Below are 22,876 nucleotides of genomic sequence, written 5' to 3'. Positions count from 1 at the left end.
TGTTCATGTTCCCTGACCATGGTGGGGATGGAGTACAGTCCTGCTTTACCGAAGGGGAGCTAGGCCAAATCTTTCTGAAAGCTGATAAGAGACAGGAGAGAAGCTTGTACACCAGTGTTAAGGTGGTAGTTGACAGAACAGGCTTTGTACGTGTTTCTTGTCCTATGAAATGCAGACATCTTTCTCACAGGGTGTTAGGTGGGAAAAGACCCGACAAGGTGCCCAGGGTTCACAGAGCAACCCAGGGGCAGGAAGGTGATGCTGTTGTCAGACTCCAGGAGCTTGCTTTGCATAACCCCATGCTGCAGGTTATCTGGTAACCAAGGATGGATCCTATCCCAGCAGCTGGCAGCAGCAGTGTCTGACTGCACACATCCTGGGGTGGCAAAACCATTTGTGTTTAACGTGGAGTGAGGTTGGGTCACAGCTGGGGAAAGCCTGTGTGGGCCACATGCACTTTGTCATGCTTCTGCTTTAGGCAGGAAATAGGCAGCTGGAAGGAGTGTGGGTTACAGGTCTCTGCACCACACTGCAAAGCTGGGCTAGGAGCAAGCCAAGGACTGATGATACCAGCAGTTGTTCAGCCAGATGAGCACTTGTACCCTGAGCAGCACTCTGTTAGAGTCCCCATCAGGTCCATCCCTGTGAGCACCCCTTGCTGTGAGTCTCTGTGCTGGGCACTGCTCCCTGGGGAAGGAAAGGGTTTCTCCAAATCCCCTGTCCCTCTCCACTGACTGCCCTGTTCTGTGTCTGATTGTGAAAGATGAGGAAACGTGTGCGCAGTACATCAGGAACGGTTCAGAGCTGCTTCTCCAGCAGCTGTGTGGTATTGCAGTGTCATTTTCTCTCTTCTGCTTGCAAAACCCCTAGATCTGCTGTAAAGGTGAGAAATAATACCATGTTACATGCTGGACCCGGCTGCAGCCTTGCATTTTGGAGACCTGATGCTCTGCCTCTGCTTGAAAGTTTATTTTCCACTCACATTACTCCTTGTCTCAGTTTTGCAGGAGCATTCATTCCTCTCTGGTTAGGAGGCTGGAGAAGCTGAGCTCATTGAAAGATAGCTGAGCCAGGGCAATCAGGGCTGCTGAGCTGATTTTTCTCCTCCTGAAGTAGCTGGGCTTGTTTTCCTGGGATTGATGATGGTGTTTCCATAAGGAGGTTTAAAGATAGAGAGGACCTGAATTTGTGAGACTCCAGTTTTAGCTGCAGATCTCATTTTAGATACACTGTGAGGAACACATGAAGAGCTGTCAGTGGTCAGAAAGCATGCAGGAGAGGAAGCCTGGGGAAAGTGTAAGAGAGAGCAAATACATAGTGAATGTTTCTCTGAATATTCTCTTAGTATCTTGCAATTTGTGGAGCCAGCATACCCCATGCTGGAGGCTGTATCTTTGAAGTTAATGGCCTCGGATGGATGTTTTCTTCCATGAATTTGTTTCATTGGGTGATAAAAATCAGACAAATGAGGAAATCACATAAATAAGGGCAAGTAGTAGACTGGAAGAGGGACAGGCAGCGGGAGAAAATGCTGACTCATGGAAATGGGAGTTTGCAGCTCACGGGGTGAGGAGCTGGTGGGGAAGTACCATGAAGTCAACGGAAGAACAGAGAAGTGCCTGCAGTCAGGAACCTGGTGCAAAAAGAAGGAAGCAGAACTGTGGGACACAGCCAGCCTATCGAAGGAGTGGCAGAATAACCCCAACGGCATCCCAGGCATGCCTTGTACTTCTTCCATATCTTTAACAGAAATATCCCTTGTACCTCTGCAGGGATGGTGCTTGCCGCGGTGTGAGGCACACTCGCTGGGCCAGCAGTGGCTGGATTTGCTCTTGCTCACTGACCGAACAGGAGGTGATGCTATTTTTGTCTTGCTTTTGACATGCACTGCATGAAGAGCACTGCAGAAGAGCAGCCTACGAAAAATGAGTTTGTTCTGTGAGGGAGCTGATTCCCTTGAAACCTGATGGAAGAGAAGAAAATTGATTGGCAGTGACAGGTTTCATTTTCAGGTGTCGAGGATGGAGATGCTAAGGAAACTAATTACCAAAGTCAGCTGGAACGAGCAGCTAAAGGGCTTTGACATGGTGGAGGCTTGGTGACAATCATTTCAAATGAAGGAGAAGTGGTGGGTCTAATAGATCCAAGATAGCAGGAGAGCTGGTGTAGTTTCACCTAGGAAATAGGTCTGCAAGGTGTCTGCAAAGGGAGGAGGGTGGTTTTGAGACTGCTTTTGCTAAGCAAACACAGCAGCTGGACCTGTATCTGCTGCAGACAGTGGACTCCCTGCAGGGACACGTTGACATTTTGTACATCCTGTATGTTTGTACATTTTGTATATCCTATACATCCTGAAACTCTGGATGTTTTAAAATCACGCATGAGACCACCTGTTTCCAAGGCCACCAGAAACCTCGTGCTCATGGGGCCACCAGGTAAACCCCTCCTCCCTGCCTGGCTCTCCACAGGGATTTTGGAGCCAGGCTGGCTCAGACTTTGGCGTGTTCCCCAGGGCTGGCGTGGGGGAAAGCCCTCTCTGCCAGCCCGCGCCAGGCCATGCTGCGAGGCACCGGCAGCCGCATTGCAGTGCAGCGCTGCAGGCAGCGGCTGTCCTTGCCAACGTTTGATTTACTGTCCCTCAAATGGCTTCCTGCAAGTTTTCCACAGGACCTGAAAGGCTGTGCTGGATGCTGGGTGCTCCAGGGGGATTTTGGCTGTGTGACCCATTTAGCAGCCTGGCTGGGCACCTCTCCCTGCAAGAGCTGCCGCAGCTCTGGTGCTTTGTGAAATGTTGAGGTGAGAAAGCAGCAGCTTTCTTGCAGCTGCCACGCTGAGGCTTTTCTTTGTTTGCTCCTTCTCAGTGCATCCTGAAGATACTGTATTTTGGGCTCTACCTGCCAAAAGAGGCGACTGATGATGACGATTTCCCTTTAGTAGGATGCTTCTCAGCCATATGCCTACTGCACAGGGGAGGTGCTGTCTGCTTCCTCAGCACCCTGCTGCTCTTCTGCCTTGCTCTGGTTTTAGATCATTTCCCACCATCAGCAGAGAACATGTCACTTGGGTTAACTCAGTGGCCAAGGATGCTCCTGCTCTGGAAGACGTGGCTGCCTGGAGACCCTTAGTGTCAGCTCAGCCTTAACTCCTGCTGTCTCCAGCTCAGTGAAAGCCTCCCTGACTCAGGGATGCTGTTGGATTTCAGCTCCTGATGGCACTTCTGCGTGCCTCCATCTTTGGGGGAAGCCTCTTTGCCTCTTCTCCCTAATGATTTCCTCCAGCTCCTTTCAAAAAGCACCATTTGTGGGGGCACCGAGTGTGGCCTGCAGCCAGGCTGCACCATGCAGTGGGAACCTTAAGGAACAGCAGAGTGGTCAATAAATTAAAAGCTATTTCATTATAGGAAATGAATGTTTAATGAGTGTGGGATGACATCCAGATAGTCTGTCAGTTCCGGGCTCTATGTGGCCATGGAGGACAGTTCAGCCCATGCAGCTGGTGCTGGTGAGAAGGTTTGGCAAAGTTTCCCTGGGTGGTGAGGTCCCAGTGTGGGACAGACATCCTGGCTCAGCAGGGATCTCCTGCCTCCATGTCTTCTTGCTGCAGACGTCCCTTGTGCCTCTCCAGGCAAAGTCCCAAGGAGCTGTGGCCAACAGTGGGATGTGCTGCCAGCAGGGAGGCTTGGTTACATGCCTGGTCCCAGCCTGGAGCACACAGCCACACTCTCCTGCTCCACGGCACTTCACCCAGGCATCCTGCAACCCCCAGGGGACTGGAAAGGAGATCCCAGTCTTTGCTACATCATGAGCTCTGAGTCCTGGCACAAAACCTGGGCTGAACTGGCTGCGAGTGGCCTGCTGGGGTTGGGGTGAGAGCTTGTGAGTCTTTGCATCCTGCCTGATGATGATGTTGTTTTATAGCTACAGAAATGGTGTTTCAAATGCAGAAATTTGAATGTAGGTCCCCAAAAGATCCCCCTGCCATGCTGGAAGTGCCAATTGACCCCTTCAGAAACATGAAGCTGAGGATGTCAGAGTCCTGCCTGCCTGACGTCCTGCCTGCCTGATGTGGAGAGGCAGGAGCACATCACCTCCTCTGTAAAAGCTCTCGAGCTCCTACCCCAAGCACAGAAGTTACTTGCTAAGTTTGCTCGGCCTGTCTCAGTGCAAGGAACCACGGACAGGAAACTTGAGGCCTCTCAGCAGCATCAAGGGGATGGAAATAATGCATCTTGACTTCATTCCAGGGGCTGCCTGCTTGGCTCTGGGAGTGGCAGTGAAACAGCCTAAGGTGCTGCCACACACAGCACAGGAGATGCTGGAAGGACCCCCTCCTCATATACCCACCCTGCCCTATCCCCCCATCACCCCCCCATATACCCACCCTGCTCTGTCCCCCCATCAGCACCCACAGCATCCCTTGCATAGGTGCCCAGCCCGAAGAAGCACTTGGCTGTTCCTGGAGCTGCCAATGGGGGAAATACTCTCTGGGACACTGCACTGTTCCTGCAGGGATGGGACCAATGCTGCAGGATCTCATACTGGGTCTCTGAGCACTGCACCAGGGAGGGTGTGTGGCTCCCAAGGGAGCATTTGGATGCCTGCAGGTTGTTGAGTTTGGGGAGTTCTTTGGTTCCTGTGTCTGCCCTAACCACCCTCGGGAGCAGCCCTGAGTCATTGGAGAGCACCCAGCTGCTGGGGTGCTGTGGCCGCAACTGTGCCTGCGTGCCCGAGGCAGGGAAAAAGAGAATAGAGGAAAAATAATGTTGATTTCCCACAAGTGGAAAGCAGCATGATCTCTTTCCATGGGGCTTGTCACTCCAGTTTTCTCAAACCCTGGGATTTCTGCAGGATGGACACCTAGAAACCACTTGCCAAAGGCCTAACAGCTCATGGCACTTAATATCCCCTCCCGGTGTTTTAGAGGGCTGGTGGGACCTGGGACACCATGTGAGGCTGGTGGGCAGGGCTGGGTGTTAGCTTCTGAGGGGTTTCTTCTGTTTTCAGCCTCCTTCAGTTGTGTTTTCCCTCCCTGCTTTGCCAAGGTTTTTCCATAAAGGTGTGAGAGGTTGGGAGAGGCATGGCATGGTCATGGCAGCCATGCTTGGGGGATTCAATGGGGTGGACTTTGTAGCATTGGTCTCCTGCCCTATTTCCCCAATGGACATGGTTTAGAAGCCAAAATACAGTATTGTTCAAAAGTGTAGCGAGTTTCAGCTAGGCTCAGACCTCCTAGAGCTTAGCAGCACCCAAGTGCTGTGAACTGCCTGTCCAGCTTCCTGCTATCGAGAAACTTGGGCAGCATTTCTTCAGTAGCTGAGGGGTCTTTCTCTCATAGCCTTGACTTGCATACTGCAGGAGCAGAGCTGGGCACCGGGAAGGTCATGGCTGTTTGGCTGCACCAGCAAAGACTTGTTGAGCACTGGGAACATCTGCCTGGGTCTCCCTGGGATGAGCAGCTTGTGCTGCCACATGGCAGCTGTGAAGCAATAGCTTGGCTACAAGCTTTGCTAAGGCACAAAAATACTTTCTGGGAGCCTGCTTCAGCAGTGAGCCTGTGGCGAGCTGCTCTGAGCAGGAAGCAGTAACCACAAGACTATATACAAGAGAGCTCTCAACAGAGCTGCTGCTGCTTTTGATGTGACAAAATTAAGATGGTGTTTTGCAAAATCTGGTGTGTTGCCTTCTTCCCAAGCAGAGAAGACACAGACATAGAGAGGGCAGAGCCTAGGGCCAGACTCCTAGGCTAAACCTGGGTTGTGGCATGGGAAAGCAGGCAAGGTGCTCTCATCACCTCCAAAAGCTGAGCAGTGCTGCAGGCTGCTGAGTCCCTGAGCCATGGAGAGCAGCACATGAGTCTGGAGTGTCACGGCTTGTGTTCTGCCTGCCTGGCTCTTGCTAGTTCTGCTAGTGTTTAACTGGAGCTAGTTTAGATCATAGAATGAGAGCCTGGTTTCGGTTGGAAGGGACCCTAAAATTCATCCAGTTCCAACCCCCTGCCATGGGCAGGGACACCTTCCACTGGAGCAGCTTGCTCCAAGCCCCTGTGTCCAACCTGGCCTTGAACACTGCCAGAGATGGGGCAGCCACAGCTTCTCTGGGCACCCTGTGCCAGCGCCTCAGCACCCTCACAGGGAACAGCTTCTGCCTAAGAGGTCATCTCAGTCTCCCCTCTGGCAGGTTAAAGCCATTCCCCTTGGCCTGTCCCTACAGGCCCTTGTCAAAAGGGGAAAAGGGGGTCCCTAGAGTTGGATCAGGACTCCGGGGGGGGTGGGGTGTCTCCCCAGAGTGCAGCAGAGGGGGAGAATCCCCTCTCTGAGCTGCTGCTCACGCTCTGGAGGTGCAAACCAGCACACGCAGTCAGTGCACGGGGAGCTTCTTGCCAACCAGCCCTAAGTGCTTCTCTTCAGGGCTGCTCCATCCAGTATCCCCCAGCCTGTGTTTGTGCTTGGGACTGGCCCCACCCAGGGGTAGGACCTTGCACTTGACCTTGTTGAACTTCATGAGGTTCACATGGTCCCACCTCTCCAGCCTGTTAAATAGGCACAAGTGGCTGAGGATGACCTGAGGGCTTGGGCTTTTTCCTCAGGTGCAAGCTGAAAGCATCTTAAATGCTATGGAGATGGTAACTGTCACCCACAAGTGATGTAGCCCAGCCCTAAAGGCCTTTAGTGCTCCAAAGTACATGCAGCCCCTTGTTCCCTCCTGAAATCAGCCTCCACGTCCTACCCTACCCCTTCGCTGCATGCACCCCGACCTTGCCAGCTTCCCCCCACAGCCTGGCTGGGCTTGCTGCCAAGGGTGGGTGTCCCTGTCCCCCTTGTCCGGGGCCTTGCCTTGCATCTCCCACACTGTTTTGCAGAGCGGAGCTGACTATGGTTTCCTCGTGAGCCAGAACACGCAGCTGCTGAGCGCGCTGGAGGACCTGCGGCACCGCTGCTCCAGCCTGGCCGAGGAGAACAGCTTGCTGGTGAGCAGAGGATGCAGCCCCAGGCCCTGGGCCGGCTGCCGGCACGAGATGCTCCATGGGGAGGGAGTCCTGGCTGGGGCGAGCTGTTGTGTGCTGCCAGCTCCGAGAGATGCTGGCACATGGGATGGGCTGGGCAGGGCCAGAGGGAAAGGGGGCCTGGGTGCTTTGGTTCCCCTGGGAACCTTCACATTGCACCCGTCACTGGCTCAAGCAGGACCTCTTCCTTGTGGCACAGAGCGGAGCTGCTCTTTCCCATCTGTGGCCGGTGCTACATGCTGTTGTAAACTACCAGAGGCTTTAAGGCTACCAGAGGCTTTAAGACAGCCGCCTGTGAGAGCAGGCAGAGAGCAAGGCAGTGAGCTGATGGCAGGGCAGGGGGAAGTGTCTGCTGTTTCCTCTTTATTTAGAAAAGCAGAAACACTGATTCACTCAGCCTCAGCTTTGGGTGACAGTGCAGCACTGCCCTCTGCTCCCACAGGAGCTCAGCACCCAGCTCCTGCCCTGCTGCATACAAAGCCAAGGCTGCCATGGTGTGGGCCACCTGTTCTGCCTCGCTGCCCCCTCCCTGGTGGGCAGCTAGAACTCTCAGGACAAACAAAAAGGGGACATTCCTGTCTTGCATCCTTCCTGCAGAGCATCAACCCCTTGTGCAGCCCCATGGTGTGGGGATGCAGCCACCCCGGATCCCTGAAAATTTGATTGCTCAACATTTCAGATTTATATCACCAAATTCAACATGTGTATTTTAGATAATTTTCTTGCACCAAAAGCATAAATCCAGTCTGACCTACCTGCTGCAGGTTACCCTTATCACTTATCAGGATCTGAGAAAAGCAGTATCGTGTAAGCTCTCATCACAACTTGCTCTCAAAAATCAGCCTCAGTCTTCCAGCTGAAGGAAAGCGGTGAAAGCAGCAAGCGCCCGTAAGTGGGATGTCACAGGAGTAGGGAGAAAAGTCCTTGGAAAGCTTGGCTGACCTGACATTTTTACTGATGTGAAAAGACATCACAACACATGTGGGTATGACCTTGAGCGAACGAGCCATCAGCAAGCAGTAGCTTATTGAAACAGACACATAACAAATAAAAGGGGATTAAGAGCAAGCGGAATCAATAAGAAGAAAAAGGAAATTTTCTTTGCAAACATCAGGAAGTCCTAAGCTGCTTCCTCCCATTCCCCCACTCATGCTTTGGTGTCATGAGAGAAAGGATGATGGCCAAGCTTGCAGTGGTTGTGCAGCACAAATATTGAGTGATGTGTTGAGTCCTGTAACTCCAGAGAAATGAACTAGGATGATTTTGGAAGAGAAAGCCCAAAGGTTGGCTGGTCAGAATAGACAGATGCTGAGTCCCAGACAGCAAAGGCAGAGCCTACAACAAGCATGTTATGGATGGATAAGGGACCAAGCGGGATGGAGTGGGGTGGGGTGAGAGACATCTCACAGGGATTAAGAGGTCACATTAATAAAAATACCAGGAAAACCAGAGGTTTCAGTGACTGGGGAGACAACAATAGGAGAGGTTGGTGTTTAACGGTTGGGATAGTTACAGGAGAACAGGCCAAGCCCTGGCTGGGAAAAGCTTGTGGGCCCAGAGCAGGTTAGGCAGGGCCAAGGACCTTGACTTCCCCTTACAGCTGGGGCTTCACCTCAAACCTCTCCTTCTGCTCTCTAGCGCAGGAGCTGCTTCCCCCAGACAGAGGAGAAGGTGAAGCACCTGAAAAGGAAGAACGCGGAGCTGGCGGTGATTGCCAAGCGCCTGGAGGAGAGAGCCCGCAAACTCCAGGAGGCAAACCTCAAAGTGGTGAGCGCAGAGGCTTGCTGCTACTGGGAAGCTAAGCTAGGAAAGCACCTTATCACGGGACTTGCCACTGTTGAGCTAGGAAGGCCTTGTCTGTTCCCTTCCCTTAAACCTGCAGCAAACATGCTTTGCACATTAGCAGGGCAAGAATCACAAACCCCAGCCATCGACAGATGCTTCTGGTCCTGCTTGAGGAGCTGGCTTTGAGCAATTTCCTCCTTCTTGGTTTCTGGCTGTAAAAGGGCTGACCTTCCCCTAAGGTGTTAGTTTAAGGTAATCAGCTCAGCTTTCCTTAGGCAAGTTGTGAAAATAATTCATCTGACTTTACCAAAAATGAAACAGGCAGTGCTTGAATAAGGAGTGTAGTAAAGCAAAACAGGAAGGGGTGAGAGACTCTGCTCTGCGCCATCCATACCTTGCCTGCATTGCTGTGCAAGCTGCATTGGTTTTTCTCTCTCCAACCCAAGAGCAGCTTGTTATCTGACACCATGCAGAAGTGGTGGGAGATGGCTGCAGCATGTGGGATCTTGGGCACAGGAACTTGCATGGACTCACTAAAGATGGATTGTTGCAGAGTAAGGTGTAGTAAGCTGGAAACAGTGACTGTGGTGGAGCATTTAAGCCCCTTAGGGTAGAAAGGAGGAAGTGAAAGCTTTGCTGAAGACAAGGTAGGTGATTTTCCTAGCACTGCCTGCCCTCTCTGTCCCCAGGCACCATGCTGCCCATCTATCATGGGGTTTTCGTACTTGCAGGGCAGCAGTTGCTGCCAGATGGACTTGTCAGATACTATGTTAAGAGAAATCATCTGCTATACATCCAACAGCTATGCAGACCTCCAGCAGCCATACAAATACTGGTTTATTTTTTCCCTGAGTGAAGCTTTGGGGTGGTGATGGTCTGAGCCCTGGGGGAACCAACTGGCTGGGCTCCTGTGCTGGCCCAGGTCTCCCAAGAACAGAAAGCACTTGGATGGATGAGGCTCGTGGAGGGTAGGCTAGAGGCAGGACAAGGCAGCTCCATGCCCAGAGAGACTGTGGCCAGGCAGCCCCAAAGCCTGTGCCCAGCCTGCTGCCTGTCCCTGTCTGTCCTGCTGCCCCCTGAAGCCCACTGCCATCCTTCCTCTTCCCTCCCTCGCAGGGAGCATGTGACTCTCAACTCCTTCTCTTGCTGAACATCTCCCAGTCCTCCCCAGACTCTGCTGGTCCTTGCTGGACTCTCTCTTGCCTCTGCTTTTGCCTGTGTCTTCCACCCATTCATGCTGAACCCCTCTTTCCCGCTGTCTAGAAAACCACAGAAGCTCCTTTTTTCTTCCTGGTTTGACCACCTCCATCCTTGCTCCCATGCTCATCTTTCCTTGCATCCTCCCCTCCTCCTCTGCTGCCTCCTCCTGTCTTTACTCCTTCATCTCATTTTTGTCTCCTCACACCACCCACTGTTGCCCTGCCTGTAGCCCCCCCATTCTGACTATACCCATTGGCCTCATCTGCTGAGCACCTTTTCCTTTCCACCTCTTCTCTGACCCACTTCTCTGCCTAGCCCTTCCTCTTGCCTCCCACTTTTCCACAGGTCTCCTCTGCTCCTCTCTCTGCTTGTCTGCCCTTTGGGGCTAGGCTGAGTTTCTTGGCAGTTTCGTCTCCCTGCCTGATGGCTGTTGAGGTGACGGTGTGGTGGTTAATGAGCATCAATTCATGTGGCTTTCTCCCTTCTGCTCTCTCCGGTGCAGGTAACTGCTCCAGTGCCTCTGAAGGGCTCCAGCCTGGAGCTGTGCAAAAAAGCATTTGCCCGCCAGCGTGCCAAGGACCTGACAGAGCAGGCCAGTGCTCTCCTGGCAAAAGACAAGCAGATTGACGCTCTGCAGCAGGAGTGCCGGGAGCTGCAGGCTAAACTCTTCGCAGGGAAGGTGAGACACTTTCTGGGGCATCACTCAGTGGCTGGGGACAAGCAGCGCAACAACAGTGATAGGAACCAGGCTCCAGGGAGTGGTGTGAGGGTAATTAGTACCAAGTGCAGACTGAAACCAGAGATACGTGAGTTGGATGGGGCACATTGTGTGAGTGTGCGGCAAAGACAGTGCCCAGACCCCTCCAGAACAGAGTGCCGGGGGACACCCCAGTTGTCCCTCTAAGAATTCATGGGTCTGAGCTGCCATTTTCAGCAGTGATTAAATCTCTTCCCCTGGAAAACCCCAAGAAGTCACAGATGCAGGATGGCTTTTCACACTGCAGAGCTTCAAGCAAGATGCAAACCCAGGACCTCCTTTTAAAGTCTGTCTTTGGAAAGTAACCCAGCACATTCTCAAGCACCAGTCTAAATCCTGTGTCTTAACCTGCAGCTTTCTGAGAGCTCACAGCCATCACGAGGCTGGTGATAACTTGGTGCATCCTTGTATGACTGTGACCAAGGGTGCAAATCATTATACAGGGGTGGGTTCCTGCATCCGAGCTGGTAACCCACATTCCCCTCAGCACCAGCACAAGACTAGCTGATATAAATGGTGAGATAAAAGGGATAATTAAGCTCATCCCAAGACAGATGTCTGAAACTGGTCAGACATGCCACTCCCTCAAAGCACTTCTTCTCTGCAATGACTCTGAAAGGAGCCTCTACAGACATCTGAAGCTAATTGAAACAATTCCCACTCAAAGTAACTAAAGTAACCTGTTTTGGGTATATCAGGCACATCTTTTGCTCAGGAGCTGGAAGTTTTCAGTTGAGATCAGTTAAACTCTCAGAAGCAGCTCAGTAACACTGGGGCTGACACTGGTTTCCCTCTGTTTTGCTAATGCAGATGTAGTCAAATGCAATCCTACATTCCTGCACCCAGGTGAGCTGAATGCTTACATTTCTACCTCCCCATCTTACATGATCTTTAGGTGGCAAATACTTCCTCGCAGAAAGCAGCTTTACTTTTGCCCCTGAGCTCCCCATATGTTCATTTTAACTGTGGGTTTAAAGGTAGATTCTCAGTCTTTCCCTAACCTAGATCTAGTCAGGACAAGAATGACTGGGTGTTGTTCGCTGTTTGTACGGAGCTGACACTGATCATTTCTGGCATTAAATCACAGGAGAAAGTTATCCAGGTCTGACCATGCTCTATGGTGTCAGCAAGAAGAAATTTCCTTCCTGTTCCTTTGATTTCTCATTGCAGACCACCCCCTCCCCCATACACACCTCCCCCCGAGGGAGAGCTTTCCAAAGCACTCTGATTTTCATAGCGGAGCTTGCTGGGCAGTCTGAATCTGCCAGGGACAGGTGACAAATTGTAGAGGAATGTGACAAAAGCAGGTGAGCAAGATTCATTACCAGCCAAGGAAATACACCTGGGGGCAATCCTCAGGGTTGAGGAATTTAGCCACTGCCTTCCTGGGGCCTGGGTGACCACCCTGGCTCACAAGGTGAGATAGTCTACTTGTGTAGCTGCCAAGGCAGAAACTGGAAGCATGACTGGGGAATTTGCAGAGAAGAGAGCAGGAAGAGCAGATTGTTCTGTCTGATCTGTTTTTTTTTTCCCAGTTTTCTCTCAAGCAACTGCTCATTAAATTTTAATTTCCAGCTAGTTAAAATTCAAAATTCCCCTAATCTCTCTGCAGCGTGCAAAAGGCATTATGCCACTGAAGGGGGTTATATGCAGAGATATGTGCACACTCAGAGCTTGCAACCAAATCAGTTTGAATCTAGGATATTTAAATCAGCACAGATTTCTCAGTAGCTATGAAATGAATCTACTCCTTTCCAGTGGCAGGTCAGACACTCTGCATTGGCCTTGTTTTGCAAAGTCAGGGCTCTTAGGATAGGGTAAAATGATTTCCTGAGATCACAGTCTCATGATGGGCTTCCAACTAAACCCCAGCTTCCCTAAAACCAGGCTGCAATTTCTTGCAGCGTGGACTCTTGGAAGCGAGGGATTGCAGGGAACAGCAAGGCAGCTGCAGGGGATGTGTATATAGAAACTGTGAGCACAGGACTGAGCCTTTTTTCTACTCTCTTGTTCCCCCAGGCTTCTGAGGCTGTCTGTTGGGAATAGCTGCCTTTTCTGGTGGGGGAAGGGAGATTTTATACAGAGCCACAGCAAATTTTGTTTTAAAGAGCTACTACACTGGTAGTCTCAATGCAGGTTTGGCACATTGGAGGCCCAGATGCTCACTTCTTGAATCTGTAGTCAGTTCCCATTAATGCTGCCTCAGTTTCCCCCTTGTAGCATGAGAGCAACCATGGTTTTCTACACAAATTGTATTTATAAAGCACACATTATTTTTAGGGTGAATAAGAAGTGAACAGGGAAGCAGATTAAATTTGTCCTGGATACCAACTATGCATTGAATTCACTGGCTTAGGAGCTTTCCAGGGGAATGAGCAATGTCTCCTCCAGCAGCATATTTGTAAAGACAGGTTTTCACAATCCGCTTTTGTACGTCTGTATGGACATGCAGGTACGTGTTTCTTCAGCTTCCTGCAATTTGAAAACCTTTGAAGAATTAAACAGTTCTTCAAATTAAAAGCTGGTGACATATTCTTACTGGTTTTGTGGGAGTAAGATTGCACTGGTTTCCTTCAAAAGCTGCTGGTTTGGGGTCCAGAGTGGATGGGAGTGACCCCTTGTGCTAGGCACCCATTCCCACAGGCTGTCTCTGAAGAGGTTAGGAATCAGGAATGTTTGAAAAGCAAACGTTATCCTGAGTGACAACTGAACAAATCCCAGATGTTCTTCATTCTTTCCAGCATTCAAAGCCTCAACCACCGTTAGGGCTGCAGAGAATGCTAGCGCCCACATCAAGGCAGTAAAACAGTTAAGGCTCGGGTTAGGCTGGGAAATGAACTTACATTATCCCGGCACGCTCTCTGCCGGCAAGCCCCAAGAAAGCACACATTTAGAAAAGCCTTTTTGCTTTGTGCAGCTATAGCTACAGAAGCACCACAGTTTGGAGGAATAATGTGCTTTTGAGGCTTTGAAGACCCAGGAAACAGAAATCTTTACATACCACTTTACCTGGTTTTCACCAGTCTCTCCTCAGAAAGGCTTTTGGGGTATGCATGTGAATTCTCCCCCCTGACCCATTCCACCTTCTAGAGCTGTCAGCAACACGATGTCATGTTTGCATTTCTGGCAGGATGACCCTCACTGTCTGAATGTCACTGAGTTTGACCGGCTGCTGCGGGAGTCCCAGAGGGAGGTGTTGCGGCTGCAGAGACAGATCGCGCTGAAGAACTTCAAGGAGTGTCTGCGTTCTTCTCAAGCCAGTTCAGCTGGTGTTTTGCCGAGTGCTGACACACGCTTGGGACTGCCCGTACCAATGCTAAATACCTGCAACAAAGGTTCACCTCTACCCAAGGAGGCCCGCCTGGGAGACCCAGCACTAAAAGGGGGAGCATCCAGGGAGGTGAGACAAGTGGGTCAGCAATCTAAGTTTTTGCTATTTAATTACTTAGTTACTATTACTACCTAGAGTACGTGAGCGCTGTGGTTTCCACCACTGTGAATTAGATTAGATATCTGGAAGTTCTTCTCTGTGAGGGTGCTGAGGCACTGTCACAGGGTGCCCAGAGAAGCTGTGGCTGCCCCATCCCTGGCAGTGTCCAAGGATGGGGCTTGGAACAAGCTGCTCTAGTGGAAGGTGTCCCTGCCCACGCAAGGGGTTGGCACTGAATGAGCTTTAAGGTCCCTTTCAACACAAACCAGCCTGGGATTCTATGAATAGGTGCTGTGCTGGTTTCTAAACTTCTAGGGCCAGGTCTCATACTTCGAGTGGGACACAGATGCCACTGGCAGCCCACTCATACAGTGACACCGAGCCATGCCAGGGCTCAGTCCTCCTCACCGTCCCTAACTTGAGGCTTTGTGCTGTTTTCCAGGGGAACAGGGCAACACCGCTATTTGCCTGCATTGGCTGAACACATGCATCCTGGCTGTTTGCTGAGGTTTGGACGTTGGCCCCCAGTGGGCACCCATGGCCACGGTGCCAGGGATTCCTGCTGCTCTGTGTGCCCCAGCCCGCGGCAGGCACGGCCCCACCGCCGTCCTCCGCTTCTCCCGGCGGGTTAGCACCAACCGAGGCGAATCCCCGAGGCGGGCCAGGCCTCTGGCCAGGCCGCGCTGCAGAGCAGAGCCGCGGCGCTCCCGGCCCCGGTGTCTGGGCCCAGCCGCCCCTCCGCAGTGCAATGGTACCGCCCGGCAAATCCGGCCGTCAGCGGGCACCGCCTTCCCGCCGCGGGCCGGGCAGTCGGCAGGTGAGGCCGGGTGCTCCTCGCCCGGACGGGTCGGGACAGGACGGGAGCAGGGACAGAGATGGCCGCGGCCTCCGCTACGGCCGAGCCGAGCCGGGCGGGTTGAGGTACTCCTGAGAGCGGCTTTGTCGCGGCGGGGCGGGGCCGGGCCGCTCTCTGCCTGACGAGACAGGCCCGCCGGGGCCTCCGCTGCTGGCGGGGTCGGGCAGCGGGGCTGGTCCTCGGCTCTCGGGGCGGGATCCTCCATGAGGAGAGGGCCGGGGTCGGCCGCCGGGTTCTGCCCTCCTCGGGGGCCGAGGTCTGGGCCGGTCCCGGTGGGCGCCTCGGCAAGAGCACTCCGCTAGCGGGGTGCGGGATCGGCGGAGGCCTTAGGCGCTGCGGCGGGCCGGGCTGCCCGGCGGGCGGTACGTGAGGCCGGGCCTCGGTGCACCCGCTTCCGTACAGCGCCGGCAGTCCCTGGATTCCTGAGCCGGGGTGGGGCGTCCGCTGGCTCCCGATAACGTTTGTCTGGTGTCGGTTCACCCGGTTGCTTTACGAAGCTCTCGGTAATAACAGTGTTCCGGGGCAGTCTCACGGTTGTTGCCTGTATGAGGACCCACCAGCTGTGCTCATTCGTTGCTCTTATAGAAGGCATGTTAAATATTCATTCCTTGTTCGTCCTTCCCAAGCCACTCCCAGTTTACAGGCCCCTCTCAGCCGTGTTTGGTTTTAGTTGTTGTTGCTGTTTCTTTACAGCTTCTCCCATTTTTCAGGGTTTATCATCTTTGTTTCCTCCTGGTGTCCATTTTCTCTGTACTTTTTTTTTGTGCTGGGGAAGCAGTGCTGCTCACAGTATCCGGGCGCAGTATCACTGATTTATATGGTGGCATAATGAAGTTTTCTCTCCCATTAGATCTCTGTGCCTTTTTGTCTAAGCACTGGGTTCTATTAAAACATCATTTGTCTGATGGCCTTCTGTAAGCTCTGTGTCATGAGGCCCTCTTCATCGTTTGGCTCTTTGCGCTATCAGTACATGCAGAGCATGGTTCCTGCTGCCTTTTCACTAGTCCTTTCGTTTTTACTAGGAATTTACCAGATAGAAAACCTCCCCCCTCCTCCTGTGGTGGCTCAGTGTCTGCAGAAGCCTTTTGGACCACTGTAGCTGCATGTGTTCAGTGCACTCAGGCAGACTGTACTGATCTGGGTCTCCCTCACCCAGTTGTCTGCTAACAACTCTTTACAGATTTGTGAGTGTGGGTTCTAGTTCCCCACTATACTTTTGTTTGGGGTATTTTTTAAGTATCTGCCTAATCTTTGTTGTCATTTCTATCAGCTTGCCTGGAACACATGTCAGATGTGTTTCCGCTGATCTCCACTGGAGTACTCTTCGTATTTGCCACCTTTCATTTGCTTCATATTAAGGCAGTGTCACAGAGGTGACACACTGCATGCCTTGAGTCACATACTGCTGAAGTGAGGGATTCAGTTCATGCTGAAGGGGGTTTTTGAACCCTTGGGTGAATATTACCTAATCTTGGTGATTTGTTACTGTTTATATTGTTGGCCTCCACAATTCTTATAGACAATTCAGTTTGAGAGAGATCCTCAGCTATGTTCTTCATAGTCTGAGATTTCTACCCTGGTGGCCCCTGACCCTCCAAATTGATAGAATCAAGGAACCCTAGAATGGTTAAATTTGTAAGGGACCTTAAAGCTCATCCAGTTCCAGCCCTCTGCCATGGGCAGAGACACCTTCCACTAGAGCAGGTTGCTCCAAGCCCATCCAACCTGGCCTTGAGCACTGCCAGGGATGGGGCAGCCACAGCTTCTCTGGGCACCCTGTGCCAGTGTTCCAAGTTCCTGTTCCAAATTCCTCCATGACGAAGAGGGATGCACAGACTTCTGATTTTTTGACCTTTCTTTGCTGTGCACTGGTCTTCCTTGGACAGCCCTTCCATACTTTGATTTTCAACTGACTCTGCAGGTTCTGTTGTGCAGGAACCTGCATTATGGTGTTTCTCATGGATGCTCTTTATTTGTCTGGTTCAGGAGAGTCTGTCCTCATTGTCAGAAGATTTTATGGCTGATAAATAGCAATGAGACTAAGCTGGGCAGAGAGCTCAACTGAGGTTAAAGGCTGAAGTGGAGTCACCAAATCCTGCTGCTTGCTCTCTGTGCAAGTTGGCTTTGGCGATCCTAAAGGTCACCTCTCCCTAAAATCTATTCATCAAAAATAACTTTAAATTCAGGGTTGAAAAGTTTATCACAGCCCTTTTGACAATGTTAAGTCAAATAGCAATTGAGAGTGAAAATTCAGAGGACTGAATCCATCTTCTTTATTGTTTCGGAGAGGGCTGTGAGAGGCGTTAGGTGAGGCACAAGTGGAAACTTGGATCTGAGAGCTTTCCAGAGCCCACTGTAGCATGTGGGTGGTTTAATCAAGCTGCGTTGATCTGTGCTGGGCTCCTGAAAACTCCCAGCACAGACCTATGGTGGCTGAGATATCCCTAGCATGGTTTTTACCTTTCTTCATGTCCAGTGCAGAGGTTTTTCTGCAGAGCGTTGTGCTCTCTGGTGGTACTGTCAAGAGACCCTCTTCTCCCTCTCTGTGCATGATGTTCTCTACAGTCCTGGCTGTCCCCAAGCTCTCTGCATCTTGCTTTCCAGGTGGAACCAAGTGTGCAACCGCTGGGACCTGCTTCTGAAGGACATGAAAATTTCCCTCCCAGAAATGCAATAACAGACCAAGAGAGCAGCCAACAGATACAGCAGCTGGTGAGTGGTGAGCCTGGGTTTGGGTGAAGGAGTGCTCTACTTTCCCTTGGGGTTTTCACCTATGCAATCCATGCAGAGAGCTTGGGGAGTGAAGTCTTTCTAGGTGCAGGAGCGCTGCAGAAGTGGGAAGCCTGGGGAGTCCTTGAGAAAGCGCAGGCCATCTGCATGGAGAGTTGCTAGGTGGCATCTCCAGGTACTGGCCTGGCGGGGGAGTATGTCACACTAAAATGAGAGGGAAACATGCCAGTAGATTTTGTGCTGTGTTTGGTTTAGCCTCACTTGAACTGGAAACAGGTATGGCTGACCTGGGACAGATGTTATGTGGGGAATATGTCCTGTGTGAATTATTCCAGCAGACTAGGACACAAGGAGGTTTGGCAGTTTGTATCTATCTGAGGAACCAAGAGTGGTAGCAAGAAACTGCAGTTAAAGGTACATAACCAGAGGGATGTCTGCTCTCTGTTAGATGTCAGTTGGATTAAAGTAGGAGCTATGATAGCACAGCTGGCGTTTCAGGCTGGATATTTTGCACAGCTCTGTCTTCTTGTCCCCTGCATCCTGTTCTCCACACTGTTCCGTACAAAATAGGAGCAATCTGTGCAAATGGGAAATGCAGAACTGTTCCCAGAAGACGAAAGGCTCAGGGGAGGAGGGGAAGAGCTGCTTCACTGGGAAAGTTTTTGGGCTTTTAAAAAATCTCCCTGGGTTTTTATATTGTTTCTGCTTGCCACAAAGTTTTTCTAAAGAAAATTAAACTGGTTAATGCATCATTGGGGCTGAGAAACTGGGCTTGAATTTCTCACACACTTCAAGAATGTGACTTGTTAATCTACTTATGCCTGTTTCATGCAGGAATTTGAACTAAAGAAAAAGCGTAAAAAATGTGAAAACCTTGAGCATGAAGTGAGGAAAAAGCATAAAAGATGCAAAGAACTGGTAAGTGTTCTTATTGACTGCTGCTGTGAGAGTGATGGCAGAAGAGGAGCCAGGTTGTTGTGTGCCTCTCTTGGGTTCTCTTCAGTTTATCTTAATAAGGAGCCACCAGCCTTTCTCTTAATTTGAACAGTGTCACAAACTCTAGGCTCCAGCCCTTGAGGCTGGAATTGTTTGTTTAGTCTGTCAGCTAGCTGTGGCTTGAGTATAGCTGCAGAAATGACTGGATGGAGCTCCATGGCCTTTGCGAGCTCAAGGAGACACTTGACATTTTCACAAGCACTCCAGACAAGTAACGAAAGATTTCTGCATCTTGAGATGGTAATTGCACAAACCAACAGCCTTTTGCTCATGCATCTTATTTGTTGGATGAAATCTCACCTCTGTTTAATGTCGTGGAGGTTTTGTAGGTCATATCACAGCATCTGAATTTCTCCCTTCTTTTCTACTTTGCTGAGCGGCACTGGTGGCGTGAGTAATTGTGATAATGTATAGTTTAAGCCAAGCATACTTACCTTCTGAGTAGATACTTTATGTCTTGCTCAAATCTCAATTCAGGTCAGTTCTAATGCACAGCTCAGATCATGTGCAGTTCATTGTGCATAGCTTGGTGTCATTGCCTGGGTTAGAGTGGAGCATTTAAGGAACACTACCTTTTCAAGGTCAAGAAGGGACCAACTTACTGGGATGTAGGCTGTGCATGCAGGGAATTAGCTCTTGGGATAGCCAGACAATATTTGGTGATCTGTAAAACATCGGGATGGGGAAATGTATGTGTGAATATGTGGAGTCGTGTAATCATGCAACTGTTGAATTCCTCTAATGCTGTACAAAGCTGCTGCAGATGGACTGGACCTGACAAAATCAGTCAATGTCTCTCCTGTCTGCTCAGAGACAACATTCTCTAAGGCAAGAGGGATAGCTAGCTCTTATTGCTGAACTCCAGAGTGGACCCTGGTGTCAGAGCCAGGCATTTAAAACTCTGGAGTTTGCAGCTTAGAACTCTCTTTTGCATTGTTCTTCCAAATAATATTCCTTCCTTAACTGAAATCTGTCAGGAAGATTGATCTTGAACCAACTGAGAAAACTGATCAGTTTTTGTAGGTGGAGATGTAAATAATGTGGCACTGGAGCTGTGAAGGAGACAAGGAAAGGTCTTTCTCTATCTAGGCTTTGAGGCTACATAAAAAGAGAAGAAACTTGAAAGATGGTCTGCCACAGGGCTGGTGCCTGCTGGAGAAGTGCTGCATGTTTTTGGCTTCTACCGCTCAAGCAGCATTCCATTAGCATCTTGTACCATCAGTCAACAGGAATAGTGGAGCTGCCCTGCTGAGTTTTGGGGGAGTTAATCTGAGGTCCGTGGTGTGGTAATGCCTGCTCTTTCTGAACAGGAGATCCAGCTGCAGGAGGTACAGAGTGAAAATGCACGACTGGCTGAAGAGAACTTGCAGCTGAACGAAAAGGCTGGATGGGCAGGACAGGTAACAATCAGTGTCCTTGTTTGTCAGATGAAGCATTGGCTTCTGTGAAATTGTGCTGAGGAGAACTTGCTGGCAGTTTAGGTGTTCAAGTTGCCAGCTGAGTAGTGGTCGTATGCCAACCTCTGTCCTGTGCAACTGCACTACTGCATCATAACTGCAAGCGGAGCAGCTACTGACCTGTTTTTATTGGAGTTTCCCAAGGCTTGAGTGAGATGCTTTGTCCTTACTTAAGTTCATGCTTGGGTTTACCTGTCGTAACTTGTTCATTAGTTCATAACCAAAGATAGAAGGCGGTTGGTAGGGAGCAGGATACACTGGTCACAGCAGAACCCATCACTGCAGGTAGTGCAAACATATAGAATCATAGAATGGTTTGGGTTGAAAGGCACCTTCAGAGCTCATCTAGTCCAACCCCCCTGCCATGATGAGGAACATATTCAACTAGATCAGGTTTCCCAGAACCACATCCAGCCTGGCCTTGAATGTCCCTAGGGATGGTGCATCCATCACCTGTCTGGGCAACCTATGCCAGTGTTTTACCACCCTCACTGTAAAGAATTTCTTCCTCACATCCAGTCTTGATCTCCCCTGTTTTAGTTTGAAACCATCACCTCTCGTCCTATCACAACAGGCCCTGCTAAAAATCTCTCCCCATCTTTCTTATAGGCCCTTTTTAACAACTGGAGGTTCTTACAGTGTGTTTGAAAATCCTCAGTCACCTCTGACATTGTTTGTCATGCTGGAATAGGGGTTTTGGTGGCTGATGTGGAAGGGGGACCCCCCCCCCCCCGCAATTCAGATGGAAACCACAGAAGCTTCAGGCCTTAGGACAAAGGCAGGATATTTGCAGTGTTCAGTTAGCAGAGCAGATTTCAGTGGAGGGTGGTTGCACCTTGGAGGATTGTGTTCTAGGAACATGTTGCATGTAAGAATGATAGAAGAGTTGGTACTCCATGGATTTCTGTGCCCAGCTCCTTCTCTGTACAAATGTAATCCGCAAGAACGAGAAAGCCACTTGTCTGTGCCGTGTGTCAATGTTGCCGCCATGCATAAGGTTTCCCACATATTTAATAACTGTTTGTTCTCAGTAGAAATGTTTGTCTTCTCTTGATAATCTGCATTGCTAATAGTCATCAAGCCAGAGTGCACTTTAGAACCAAAATAAGTTGCTGGAATTTCCTGCAGTAAGTGGAAAAGTTCAACATGATTTCAGCAGGCTGCTGAGCTTCCTGTACTGTTCTCTACATTTAACCCTGCAATCCAGGATTAAAAAAGCTTTTAGACCTTTGTGCTTTAGTCATATCACTTCAGTCTGTAGCCTGTTCATATCCCAGTTCCTTCTTCCTTGCAAATGAGGAGGGGAGATGAGTTTAGTGCAAATCAAGTGTTTGTCACACTGAGGACTGATACAACTGCTTGTCTATTTGTTCTGAGTGAAAGCCATGGGGAGAGGAGGTTCGTGGTTTTGGTATCATGACAAGTAGAAATCAGGTCTGCAAAACAACCTACTGAGATACAGAAATAAATTGTCCTTCATTATTTATACCAGGAATACCTATGACTGATTACATGTGAATACTGTGCTAAATGAAAATCCTTTCTCTTCAGGTTGAAGCTGAGAATGCTGACCTGAAATTGCAGGTGGTTTTGGTTACTAAGGAACGGGATTCAGTAATTCAGACAAATCAAGGACTGCAAAGCAAGCTGGAGAATCTAGAGCAGGTGCTGAAGGTCAGTAGGACCCACATGGCTGGAAGGACTGTTTGGACACTTCAGCAATTTGAGTGGGAGGGGAAATAAGGTGGCCATCACTGATTTAAGGATTTGCTTTGGCTGTTGCTTTGGTTTGTGGTAAGAGTTTCTTACTTTCTCCTCTGCTTGATGATGACATGAAGTACAGACCATGCTTTGAGTTCATGTCTGGTGATAGGACACAGGGCAGTGTTACAGTATTGTCACCGTTCAGCTGTCTGTGACTTGTTCTGCAGCACATGAGAAATGTGGCTGAGCGGAGACAGCAGTTGGAAGTCGAGCACAAGGAAGCACTGCTAGTCCTGCAGGAGAAGCAAGATGAAGTCAGGCGGTTGCAGCAGGTATGCAGTATGTAAGGGAATGGAGGTTTTACTCTCTGAATCCTTGGAAAGTGATGGGAGTCCTGCACCCTGTTTCTTTGGAAGTACAACATATGGAGGAGGTATATGTGAGTTTACAGGATAAAGTAAACCAGGGAAGCGTGTTTGTGTCTAGGCAAACTCTGATACTTGAGCAAAATGAAGGGTTTCTCTCTTCAGTGGCAGTTCTGGTCTCTCGCTGCTGTTTATCCAAAGACCAAGGACACTTTCAGTCTGTACACTGTTCTATATAATGATCTGTCAAGGTGGTGATGATAGTAGAAGTGAACTTAGGTAGTCTGCTTCCCTATTTACTCCCTTTCTTATTTCTTCTTAGGCGCAGGCAGAGGCAAAAAGAGAACATGAAGGAGCAGTACAGCTTCTAGAGGTAAGACAGAAGAAAATGAGATGGATTAATGGCTGCAGATTTGGTATCTTTTGTTCTTAGTGTCAGTTCTTAATCTGAGCCTGAGCAGAATGCCTTGCTGTACAACCCCTGGCCAGTGAAATCCTATGCTGAGGAGGCCATGGCCCTGTCTGTACTGGGAACTTACAGTCAGAGATGGCAGGCTGCATTGCCTGCGTTTACTGCTGTGCTGTGGCTGTTTG

The 22,876-nt window shown here is 50.2% G+C and overlaps 1 protein-coding gene across 13 annotated transcripts in view; it reads left to right on the top strand.

Annotated features, from left to right (window-relative positions):
• TSPOAP1 (TSPO associated protein 1) overlaps positions 1–22,876 on the top strand; it is a 66,098-nt gene that overhangs the window by 7,307 nt on the left and 35,915 nt on the right. For 11 of the 13 annotated variants that reach the window (XR_008972237.1, XR_008972238.1, XM_057409938.1 and 8 more), the window contains exons 2-11: positions 6,859–6,966; positions 8,641–8,769; positions 10,490–10,666; positions 13,875–14,153; positions 17,635–17,742; positions 18,595–18,678; positions 20,067–20,156; positions 21,765–21,887; positions 22,145–22,249; positions 22,605–22,655. Coding sequence is in view for 11 of the 13 variants with exons in the window: in XM_057409938.1 (XP_057265921.1) it covers positions 6,859–6,966; positions 8,641–8,769; positions 10,490–10,666; positions 13,875–14,153; positions 17,635–17,742; positions 18,595–18,678; positions 20,067–20,156; positions 21,765–21,887; positions 22,145–22,249; positions 22,605–22,655 (1,254 nt within the window). In the remaining 2 variants the exon portion in view is untranslated. The remainder of the gene's footprint in view (positions 1–6,858; positions 6,967–8,640; positions 8,770–10,489; positions 10,667–13,874; positions 14,154–17,634; positions 17,743–18,594; positions 18,679–20,066; positions 20,157–21,764; positions 21,888–22,144; positions 22,250–22,604; positions 22,656–22,876) is intronic. The other 2 variants (XM_057409935.1, XM_057409936.1) reach the window with 1 other exon arrangement.

The sequence above is a fragment of the Pezoporus wallicus genome, unplaced genomic scaffold (genome assembly GCF_028554395.1).
Source record: "Pezoporus wallicus isolate ANWC-B61680 ecotype Strahan unplaced genomic scaffold, APGP_CSIRO_Pwel_v1 contig_10012, whole genome shotgun sequence".
Taxonomy (NCBI): Eukaryota; Metazoa; Chordata; class Aves; order Psittaciformes; family Psittacidae; genus Pezoporus; species Pezoporus wallicus.
The sequence above is the reverse complement of the archived record's forward strand: the minus strand, read 5'-3'. Positions and strand labels throughout refer to the sequence as shown.